Source organism: Alosa pseudoharengus, unplaced genomic scaffold, assembly GCF_046254945.1.
Source record: "Alosa pseudoharengus isolate Yale_2024_CS ecotype anadromous, Long Island Sound unplaced genomic scaffold, YU_APseudo_1.1 YU_APseudo_1.1_scf_10, whole genome shotgun sequence".
NCBI classification, from domain to species: Eukaryota; Metazoa; Chordata; class Actinopteri; order Clupeiformes; family Clupeidae; genus Alosa; species Alosa pseudoharengus.
In genome coordinates, this window is record NW_027468565.1 from 5,362,539 (window position 1) to 5,374,762 (window position 12,224).

Here is a 12,224-nt window from a genome sequence, read left to right on the forward strand (position 1 = left end):
TCACACACAAACACACTCCACAGCTGTGTGGCTGACATATGTGGGGTACTGTAATGCATGAACATGGCCATTGTGGTGAGCATAACATCACAGGATGCAGCACAGCAGCAAGCTCTAGACGCTGAAGCTGCCTGCCATTTCACCTCAGGCTAGAACCCTTGTTCCAATGTGGCACTCTGGCACTCCATATGCTGTGGTTAAATGGGACGTTTAGTTCATGGGGTTTTAGCAACACATTGATTTTAGGGGGGGGGGGGGGTGTGTGAGTGAAGATCAATAGTGATAGGGTGCCAGTACTCAAAGAAAGGAAGAAAGAGAAAGGGAGGTGGGGGGAGTCAGTCACCCTGTTTGAATTCCAGTCATGACAGAGACGCATGTGGCAGGGGGTTGTCTACTGTTCACTCTCATGGGGGCACAAGTCAGATATTAGCAGATGGCAGGAGAGGTACTGGCCTCAGACTGAATATTAAGCCAGTCTACGCCAAGGATATATTGGACAAACAGCCAGGGGGTAGACAACAGAGTAGGGAGGTCACCAAGTTCACTTTCCGACTCCATAATTTGAAAAACACAGCGGTAAGCACATACTGACAGATTACACTTCAGTACGACTAGCAAAAATAATAATGACGGATTTACGCTAACCAATAAAGTAACTAAATATAGACGAACTGAGAGTAATAATCTAGTGAACCGGGACAAAGGGAAATAAAAAGCTCTTCTTTGTTTCCTCTCTGTTCCTTATCTTGAAAGGTGAGAAGTTCTTGTGGTAATTAGGACGTAGAGTCATTAAAAAAGCACACCTACAGCCCCCCAACTTAAATATAGATGCTCTCTCAGGATGCTTCCTGTCCACCTAAGCAGGAAGTGACCCGCATGGGGCTCAAGAGGTTATGTGACTGGTGTGGAAACCCCTGAAGCTGCTGGCGACAGCAGCTCTCCACAGCATGCCCTTCCTTCCATTCTCTCAGAGACCAGCTGAAGAAAGCAACACACTCATCATGTTCACCCCCACACCCTCCTCAAAGTGTCCACACACACACACACACACACACACACAGTAGCCAGCAATACATTGCCCTGGACTTTCCAAAAGGGCCCGCACCCCTTGGCATTCTTTGGCTGTGAGTGGATGCACTGGGTTTGTTCGTCTCCTTACTAAACATCATAACGCCTACACACTCCCACGATCTTTATAAAGAATCCCCAGGAATGATCAAGATCAGAATGTTCCATCCTCAAAAGAAGTTCTTGGAATCCTCCTGAGAGACACAAAGAGCCCCTCACATGGAGGGTTTTCTGTTTTGAGCCATTTGTTGATATTCCTGGGGCATATGCAAAGAAAATGTACATTAAGATAAATTATGTCTCAAGGAGCTGTGTCTCAACAGCCTGTGGTAGTCACAAGGCTATAATTACAATAAAAGGTAATATATAAAATTGGCAGCAAGACCTGAATGCCCTATCTGAATGACTATACCACATCCGATCAGTCATCTTGAAGGCCCTGGAACCCTTCTTCCCAGTGAGAGAGAACTGTGAACCGAAACACTCAACAACAACAACAACAGCTAGCTGGTTGAACAGCTTCTACAACAACAACTAGCTGGTTTACATCAACCCACACACACTCTCTTATTTTTTATTTTTATTTTTTGGCCCACCACCACCCCCCCTCTTCGGAGGACAACTTTATTTTTATTTAAGTAACATATTTTTCAAGTGCAAACACAATTGTCCTACCTCAACCATTTATGTGACCCTGGAATCGTATCATATAGCACCACGTGAATTAATACTTGAATAAAACACATGAAACGCAATATGGTAACGTAGACAAGTGAGACGGATAGACAGACAGATAGACAGACAGACAAACAGACACACAGACAGACAGACAGACACGTAGACAGACACACAGACAGACAGTGGGACAGGACGATGACAGAGCTGACAGGATGGGACTCAGTTCTTTGTAATTCATTGGAAAGGTCTGTGAGTGGTCATGGTAAAGGGCTTTGGTAACATGCTATGTTTGGGTGTTGCTAGTGTGTGTGTCTATATGTAAAGTGGTGAATGTAGTGGGGAAAGGAGGAAATAAGGTTAAATAAAATAAATAAATTAAGTTTATTAACACACACAGCTCTTAGATGACTTTGGAGAATCATCAGGACAGCCTGTTGACAACTCCCTACTAAGGAGGTCCAGAGAAACACAACCTAAGTACTGAGGACTGAAAGGAAAACCTAAGGGAAACGTATAGCCTGCCAACCATTCCACTCCACACTCATAACCACAGCCCCTCAAAGTCCCCTGAGACAGGGGCAACGCCAACACAGGAGCTCCCATTCGAGGGGGTTTAGTGATGGGCTGTGTTTTGGGTTTAAAAGGCTGTAGGATAGAAACTTCTGTGAGGGGAAACTGTGTGTGTGTGTGTGTGTGTGTCTTCAGCCTTCCCTCCCTTAGTTCTAAGTTCAGCCTTGACAAACATGGGTTGAACAAACTCTGAGTAGAGGAATTCACACTTAGGGTGAAAGAGAAAGACGAGAGAAGAGAGAGAGAAGAGCAAGAGGAAGACAGAGTGACTGAAAGGAGAGTGAATTAAGAAAATATTATCTTTTGGAAACACTGAAAACCGAGAGGGCAATGCAGACGGTCACACAAAAACAGAGATATCGCTTTCTGTAAAGGAATGGGAAACACACCCTTTGGGAAAGCCAAAGTGAGAGAAGCTAACCCTTTAAACAAAGAACCTTGCACAAAACGTTTCACTATCTGACCCAGAAACAACACAAACCAGATATGAGCCAAGGGAAACAGCGCAGTTACAAGACTGCCCTAAGATAAACATTGTGTTTAGAGTGCACAACAATATATAAACAAAAACCAGAGTCTACAAATCAACAGTAAGAAGTCTGATAATGCTACGCCCACAAGTATCAGAAAACAATGGCAACCAGCCCTATCTCTACTACTACAGGACAAAACTACAAAGAGCAGCAGAGTAAAGGTAGTCAAGGAGCTGACACGCATTTAGTCAGGTGTGTCAAAGGTTAAGAGGTACCTCCATATCCACTGTACATGTTGGCCAGTAATTTCAGCTCGCCTCTCCTCCCCGCAAGACTTGACCTCAGTGAGAAATACTTTCAGCTCTTACGGAGCCTCTTCAAAGGGCAGAGCGAAAACCACAAGACTACCAGTGTCTCCTTGACTGGCTACATCCACTAGCAGCCTCCCCTCCCTCATACACATACAGAGAGAGAGAGAGAAAGAGAGAGAGAGAGAGAAGCGGAGGCGCTGCCAGGAAATGGGAAGGCGGTCTCCTTCTCCGCAGCTCTTGTCCTCCTCCACCTCCTCCTCTCGCTGGTTTCCTCTCCACTTCCCACTCTGACATCACACGCTTCCTGCCTCTCCCTCTTCCAAGCAAGGCCCAGCGCATTGCTTCCTCATGATAAGTTAAAAGGCCGTTGAACACTTAACATTTCAGCTATATATACCTTGGACACATGGACACGGATAAATATTGCTGTCTCTATTGTGCAAGCAGAAGGGTTAAGACAATCAGGGCTCTTATTTAGGAGACATGACGTGAAACTGTGACTCAGAAAGTGAGATGACTAACTTTGCTTATTAGGTTTTGGAAGCATTGCAATATAAGCTTTCAGGTGCAATCAAAGGAAACATTTCTAACCCTGATTCACCGACCCAAGTCATAATATTATGTCTATTGTAGGGCCGGGTGATATGACTTTTAAATCAGAAGGAATGAGACTGAACACAACATAGTATTTGTTTTAAGGGGGCCATTCAGAAGACACACATTGGAAAAAGTATTAACCAATTAATTGACATGAGCAAGGTCAAGTTGACAAGAGGCTCTAAATGTCGGTTGTGATACATTTTTTATTAATTGCCCAGCCCTGGTCTACTAGAAAACAAAAGGTAAAATGAAGTGGACATGGCAAAGGTGTCCTCCCTGTCTGACCTCTGCAATTGCAATAGTCCTCACCCCAAGTCCTGCCCAAGTGTGTGTCCCCACAAATCTTATGTCCAGTTCTGGTTGTATACTGTACCTGTTCTGTCCACAAAAGCCAAGAACCAGTAGCCTACTCTATCAAAGTAACCCAGATCTCAAAGTGTTAGCTATAATACTTTATGTGGGCCTAACTGAAATTTACTTTATTATGATTGGCTGAATCCAGAGCCTCTCTAGGTGTTCAATGTCATTGTAAACCCAGCACAACCCCAAACGTTGACCACATTTCGTTCTATATTACTGCGCTACCACAAATGTATACAAAAAATAGAGTTGCTGCGTTTCGACGTTGCTTGGCAACCATTCTGATAGAGGGAATACATTTCTTGGTGAAGAATGATTATCAATTCATAAATCATTACACTTCTCATTGCCGTTCCTTTATTTTGCAAAATCTAGCCAGATACGTGGAAACAGTTTTATTAGTAAAGTGAGTAATAAGCCATTCGAGTCCATAGGTTACAGTGATTTTAGAACAGCATGTCGTGCCTAACAACACCCGTTAGCTGTATTAAAATCACTGTAACCTATAGCGTCTCAGGGCTTATTGCTTAATTAACATGCTACGTGGAGGGCATGAATTTGTTCTCCTTTCAAACTAATAGTGTTGTGAAAGTGAGGCAAATCAACTATGGTAAGCTGCCAATGTTCTTAAAGTTCAGCCATGACAAAAAGTGAGAGAATGGATGAGAGCTACAGACAGAGGGAGTGCCATAACTGTAAGCAGTAAATCTTCATGGCTGAGGTTCACCACTGGGAATGAATGGGCTGACGGGCGTGAGGTTGGTAAGGGGACGAGGAGGGCAAGATGGATGGCATGGGGTTGGCACGAGGATGGTTCAGACACTGGGGCATCTCACATAGGGTCAACTGGCGTTGAAATCAAGCCTGAGGACCTTGCTAGTTCATTTCTCAATGGCAAAGTAAGCTTACCCAGGGGCAAAACTGATCTTTAATATCTTCAAAACCAACCAACCCACCACACACACACACACACACACACACACGTAACCCCCCTCTACGTTTCCTCACTCTCTAATACACTCTCGAGAGGGGATCTGAAAGCACATGTTTATTCAGCAATTATATCAACCCAGGCTTTCTTCTGTGGGCATGCAGATTGCAGTGGGGATTAAGTTTTAATGACTTTCATGAGTTCCCCCCCATCCAACTGCAGTGCTCCAGGACTTGCATGCACAGGAAGACATTTTGTGTTATTTCCTTCTACAGTGCACTCTCGCTCACACACACACACACACAGTCCCCAGTCACACTGCTAGAGAGAGACAATCTGCAAATGAGCACTGACACGGCTGAACTCAGCTTTATCCCTGGCTGCGGTTTTATTAGAAATGATAGTGGCAGAGACAGATAGACAGAGTGTGGAGACTGATGCTGATCTGGGAGGACAGACACTGGCTCAGGTCCTGGTCAGCCAGCTGCCTCGCTGATTAGGAGCCCGTCAGGGTGACTGAGGACGGCAGCCGAGTTGAGCCGATCGGCCGGAATCAAAATTACGGCTTGTTAGCATGATCTCTCTATTAGAATCACGTGTGTGTGTGTGTGTGTGTGTGTGTGTGTGTGTGTGTGTCTTACACTCCAAACACAGTCAAATCCCCCAAACAGGATGGATAAACACAAGACTGCAAAGCCAACAGCTACTTACACAACAAATACAAACAGGAAAACATGCAGACACACAGACACACACACAGGTTAGTGTTGAATCCAAGGAGTATTACAGCTCTAGACACCACGCCTACACTTCCCCCTCACCAGACACAGTGACATATGACACACACACACATTTGCCTGTATGCAAATACGCTAACAAAAAAAAAGAGCCCTTAACAACAGGGCATTTCCATGGCCGCGGCCATCACTGGCACAGGACTATTCAGTCAGTGGGCTAGCAGGGTGGGCACTTGTGCTAATCTGCAGGGCCATGGTTAATCATTCTTCAGATGATCTGCCTTCATAGCTAATGTGATGTTCTGCTTCTTTCCTTTTTTCCCCTCTATTTTTTTATTAGGAAGCACACTGCAGTCTTGCTCCTTGTCTGGGACATTACCACTGAACTGCGAGTTGAAGGAGGGCCAAGGGAGATTTCTCTGTCTGGTGGACGTGACTGCGCAAAGACGGCTCGATTAGCAGAGCTGAGAAAGGCCAATACCCTACCACCCTCTGTGTGTGTGTGTGTGTGTGTGTGTGTGTGTCAGAAACTCTAGATCAGGTCAATGGCATTTTGACAAGCAAGCCAGGCGGTAGCTTTTTGGCAGGTACTATACTCACACATAACAACTAGCACACAACAATCCAAATTTCCTTGTGTGATTCCCTGTGTGCAATTGGTTGTTACGCAGCACACATACTATGTGCTTTTTAAGAGTAAAACCTTTTGCCGGCTTTTCATACGGAAAAATACCAGTCATGCAGGCTTTTCTTTCTCCCTCTCTCTCTCTCTTGTCTGTCTCCAGGCAGAAAGATAGTATTGCCCTGAGGGGCAGAGAAAGGGTTTCAGTCAGGCGAGAAAAAGAGAGTGTGACAAAAAGAGAGAGAGGTCTTAGATAGTGTGTGTGTGTATGTGTATATGTGTGTATGTGTGTGTGTGTGTGTGGTAGGTAAAATGAGAGAGAAAGATAGGAGGTGTGACAACAGACATGCCAGTGCCAGCCATGACCTCTGACCCTGCCTGGGTGGATGGTGTGATAAAGTGGAGGAGAAGAGGATAAGCAGGTCAGGCGGATGATGAGGAAGAGAAAGAGGAGGAAGAGGAGGCGTCGGGGCAGGGCAGGGCAGGGCAGGGCAGGGCAGGGGCGGCTGGTGTCCCGGGGTGGGAGGGTGGGCAGAGCGAGGATTTAAGGGGAACAGTTGTCCTCTGAGCCCTGAGCTCTTATCTCCCAGGAAGCAGCTGGCCAGGTCAGGCGAGGCCAGTACAGGGCAGGGACAGACGGCCAGGCACCAGGGACCAGAGGCCGAGCAGGGACCAACCGGTGCCTCTGCACCTGTGTCTCTCTTTCACACACACACACACACATGCCCACACACACAGCTTTACCAAAACTACAGTGCAATGAATGATACTGAAAAAACACATACATTAACACTAGCCTAATTATTGAAAAAGTAATATGCATATTTACACACACACACACACACACACACACACACACACACACACACACACACACTATAATTTAGAAGAACATACAAACATTCAGACTAACGACCAACCACATATATCAGAGTAAGAATAAGCACCCTTCAGAAACCCAAACACACTCTCCCACTCTTTGACTTTCCTATCCAACAGTCACAAACAGAGCCGAAACAGGTGCGCTCAGATATTGCTTCCTCTGCTCTCGCTTGCTTCATCTCCCGCATGGCTGAGATGCTTGTATGTCCGCAACGGTTTTATCTTCACATTTCTCACATGCCGCTCTCTTCTTCCTCACTTTCATTCCCTCCGCCTCCCTGACCAGCTGCACTGTGCATTCCACCCACCACATTTGACCAGAAGAAGGTCCACACATATAAAGTATGTGGCAGTTGAATGTTATCAGTAAGGCAACACTGACAAGCATTTCAGCAGAGCGGTTGCGGAGTCGCATAAAGCATGTTTAAACTAACGATTACTACATGTCTGTGTAATGGCTTTGTATGTTTGGTCTGCTTGTGGTCGGCAAGGCGACACTGCGGCTTTTATGCTGCTATTTCGGGGCTAATTTTTCCGCAGAGAATGCCGTGGTGGCAGTTTTATTGGAATCATATGTGCGTGCTGTGCTGTGCTGTGCTGTGTTGCATGAGAGGCTTGAGGCTTTACAGCAACGGATGACTGTGTGGGACAGATGACTACACACACAGGAGCTGCGTGAGAGAAGGAGTGTGTTGCTAAAGACAGGACAATAGGCTAAGCACAGACATCTGGACCAATAACCTGAGCAGCAGGTGAATGAGCCCCTCTCGCTGCAAGCACCAACACACACAAAACACACAAAACACACACACACACGTTATTTAGTTTGTCACGTATGGTTTTGGTACTTCTACAGGAAGTGCAAGGAAATAAAACACCCATTGGAGAGGTGAGTGTGCTGAAATCCTGTAAGTGATGGGAAGATCATTCCTCATTCATGGTATACAGTTGTGAACATACATGTAAGAGCAGTTCTCTTACACACTGACAGACACAAGATATACACGTACACACACAAGCCCACTCACACATAAACACTGAAAGGCACAGCCTAGCACACACGCACACACACGGAAACTAACAACATGTACACATACACAAGCACACACACACACAAACGTGTGCGCACACACACACAAACGTGAGCGCGCGCATGCGCGCGCACACACACACCCACACAGCTCCTGTGGTGCACAGCAGAGGACACATAGCACCCATAACTGGCATGCCACTGCCATACAGCCCCAAAGCACAGCAGAGCCCCACTCCATCTCCCAAAGGCTGCAGTCTCACAACAAAACAAGTTCTTTAAGAGCAACAGCTTAGGCAAGGCCGGTTTCACTCTTCTGACCTACCATCTATGCATACCTGAAAGGAGAAAAATATTCAAAGGTTGATTTAAAAGTGTGTGTGTGTGTGTGTGTGTGTGTGTGTGTGTTTGTTTACACATGATAAAACTCTTTCCGGATTGCAGGTAACAAAATGTCGGTCACAGTTATTGTCGTGATAGCTGCCATTTAGTTTCCAACATCTCTTCTTACGGGTGATGGCACCAATTCTTTTAAAATATCATTTGATGGTGTCATGTAATTTATGGGAAGATTCTTGAGGTGGTCAAATATTATTTTATGCAGCATCTATAGATTGCAATTTCATGAATTTCATTCAAGTCCTCATAATGCACCCCCAGTCTACTGCCCTCCGTCCCATAAAGTTGAGTTTGAGTGGAGTGGAGTGGCTATAACGGTCATCTGTTGATGTATATGAGGTGCAGTGCTGTATGGAAATGTCTTGAGCGGAGTTATGCGGGGTCTGGTCTCGCCAGGTCCAATCTCCCCCGAAAAACCCATCTCCTAACGAGGCCTATAAAAGCCTGTGATTAACGAGCCACCAACAGGCTCTCGGGTTCCTGCAGTGGCTGCCTGCGCTCTGATAAGGGAAAGAATTAGGAAAGGACAGAGCAGAGAGAGAGAGAGAGAAAGAGGGAGAGGGAGAGAAGGATGGACAGAAAGAAGTAGCAGGAAGTGAGAGATAGAGCGAGGAAGGAAGAATAGAGAGTGATAAGAAGAGCAAGCCTACGGAAGCAAAATGAACAGAAAGAGAAGAGAAAGAGACAGAACGAGGGAAGAACAGGGTGATTGAAAAAAGTGGTCCCACTGCAGTCCTATCACGACTTTATTTACTGCTCCACATTGGAGTCGCTGAGTGCAGGAGGCTCACCAGTCTGTGGTGTGGAACTTATTTCCAGCTCAATGACCCAGGCCCCCCGCTGAGCAGAGCGGGAATGATTATATAAGCGCTTTTCTCCCCCCCTCATCAGAGATGCACCCCACCACAGTCTTAATGCCAGCCCGGTTTCATTTATGATATCATACATAATCTCTTTTTCTCTCTAAGACACGTTAAGCCACTTTGATGGCATGAGGGCGATAACCATATGCCGCACTATTTAGATAATTATATGGGTATATCTCAGTGAAATATCTGAAAGGGCAGTATTAAAAAAACAGCTACACCTTTAACAGGGGACAGTTTCATTACAAAGGATGCTAGACTTGTCACTTGGGGAAATCAAAACCATCCACCAAATGTCACACAGCTCTCTAAATCACCAGCATCTGACTAACTTCCACCTAATACAGTACAGCAAAAGCAAAGGCACAACACACCAATGGAAGCTTGTCCCAAATAAAACCCGTTTTTCACGGCACCACTCTGAACAGGAGCTCTGAGGGGGTCCAGTTCTCCTCGTCTTGCACAGGCTGAGGTCAGGCTGATCGAGCACAGCGAGCGTCCTGGACCCCCGTCAACTCAAGACTTCCTGTTTAATCCCCAGCTGGCCTCTAATAGGCTTACGTGTCACTTGATGCTGCCCCACTAGGCTGCTGCTCCGCTGCGCTGCGTCGTGCCCAGTGCACACACGGGCCCCAGGGCTCTAGGAAGCTAATGGCCACCCATTCAAATAAAATAAGGATATATATCGCTTGTGCATGTCTGAAACATTCCCTGCTGAAAAAAACAGCCTAACCAGCTAAAGGTGGTTTGCTGGTTGACCAGCTTGTTAACCAGCTTGTTTGACCACCCTATGATGGTTGACATGCTAGACCAGCAAAACTCTTGCGAAAACATACCTTCAGCTGGTTTTCCCAGCTTATGATGGTAATTCAGCTGGTTTTGCTTGTCGTACCACCTCAAGCTGGTCATTTTAGCTGGTGTTGCTGGTCTATAGTGCTGGTTTAACTGGCCATGCCAGCTTATGTTGGTCATTCTAGCAAACCAGCATGACCAGCTTGACAGGCTGGTCACCAGCATGACCATCTTGCTCCAGCTGTATCCCACAATACAGGCTGGTCACACCAGCATGACCAGCTTCCTCAGATGGTCATGCCGGTATATCCAGCTGGTGGCCCAACCAGCTACACCAGCAAAGACCAGCAAGAGCTGGAAGAAAACCAGCAAAGACAGGCTAAAACCAGCTAAAACCAGCATAAGCTGGTTTCTAGCGGGTTTTTTTTCTGCAAAGATTTTTCTTGAAACAACAAACAAACAAACTATGTTAGTGGATGGGCGTACACAAACTGATGATAGGATCATAATCCTAATCAAAACAAACTGGAAAAAAATGATGTATGCAATATTGTACCCCTTGGGATCGTTCAGGTGACAAAGTGTCTCTTCATTATTAGAGTAATTAAATATTTAATGTGCTGTGGTGTGACTGTGGTTAGGTTGGCCATTAATTTATATGAATTAAACAGCATATTTATGGCACCAGTCCGTGAAAATGCAGTATGAACAAATGCCAGTGATTAATTTGACTTCTTTTTAAATGGAGTTGCCCTCAAGTCAGTTTCGAGTCTAATGTTTGCAGATAATTGCCCACCTGTACACTAATATTGTACAAATGTACTACAGCAAGAGCAGCCTCTTCTATTCAAACAATAGGCTGCCAGTGTTGTCAGAAAAATGACTTAAAGCTTTTGTGATCAATACGTGCTTGTGTTTGTAAATAAAACTAAAATAATGGTGGCTGGACTGCTTGTTACAAGATAATTTTTTCTGCAATGGGCAAAAAGCTCATAAGTCCTCAACAATGAATCCTGATGCTGCACGTTTCTCCCCACCACATAACCCTTGCGGAGATATCGTCATCGTGTTGCTGTGAGCAGCTTGGCTAGCCTTAATCTTGGAAAGTGTAATTGGATGGCGAGGGTCTTTGAAAGGGAAGAGGTCAGGTCACTGACCTGGTCAGAAATACCAGGGGTTAAAAGTAACCTCGTGTGGGAGAAAGGTGCTTGACTTCAGCTGTATTGCATAGGACTACTGACTAGACTATAGCCTGAGTCATGATTCAGGTCACAGGCCCAGTCACCCCTCTTACTCATTGGTTTATATGGGTGTATCCTTGCCTGTGATTTTCTTGAGTGTTTGCTTACACTTTGCTAAAATATGAGGTTCTATCTCCAAGTAAGTATCTAGGCCGTTGAGGCTTTCAATAATGCCTGTGTTTGAAGTTAAGTGAGGACACGGGACTAACGAAAACCATTCTCCACACAGGTCTCTTCTACAGCTTGTCCAACTTCCATAAACATTAGGCAGTGTCTCTTGGCCCGTGGACTGCTAGTGATGGCCAGAGCAACCCTTTGTATGAGGAAGTGAGATCAGATGAGAGATCTATCCATTTCCCTGTTTACACAAAGCCGCAGACACATTAGAGGCCACGGGGCGAACCTCGGGGCCAACATCTGACTCGACCATTAGCGCAATTAGTCCCCCACTGGGCTGTGGCTGGCCGGCAGTGGGCGCAGTCTGTGGCCCTAACAGGAGCACATGGCCGGATTAGGCTATCTGTGGCTAACGCCTCCTCAAGTGCGTGTCTGAATTTAAACAATCTCCTGGCAGAACTAGCGCCAGACCTTGCCCCGACCCGTCCACCTGTTCCACTGGCTCAGCTAACCGCTCACTGGTTGCGGAATGTGTTTCATTATGGCA

At 45.8% G+C, this 12,224-nt stretch overlaps 1 protein-coding gene across 5 annotated transcripts in view; it reads right to left on the bottom strand.

The window, feature by feature from the left end:
- ripor1 (RHO family interacting cell polarization regulator 1) overlaps nt 1–12,224 on the bottom strand; it is a 67,575-nt gene that overhangs the window by 30,390 nt on the left and 24,961 nt on the right. The window contains exon 1 of one of the 5 annotated variants that reach the window (XM_076303807.1): nt 3,065–3,289. The exons of the other annotated variants lie outside the window; for them this stretch is intronic. Within the exon in view, the coding sequence (XP_076159922.1) occupies nt 3,065–3,083 (19 nt within the window). The 5' untranslated portion in view covers nt 3,084–3,289. Of the gene's footprint in view, nt 1–3,064; nt 3,290–12,224 lie in introns of those variants that run through there. 5 annotated transcript variants of the gene reach the window in all.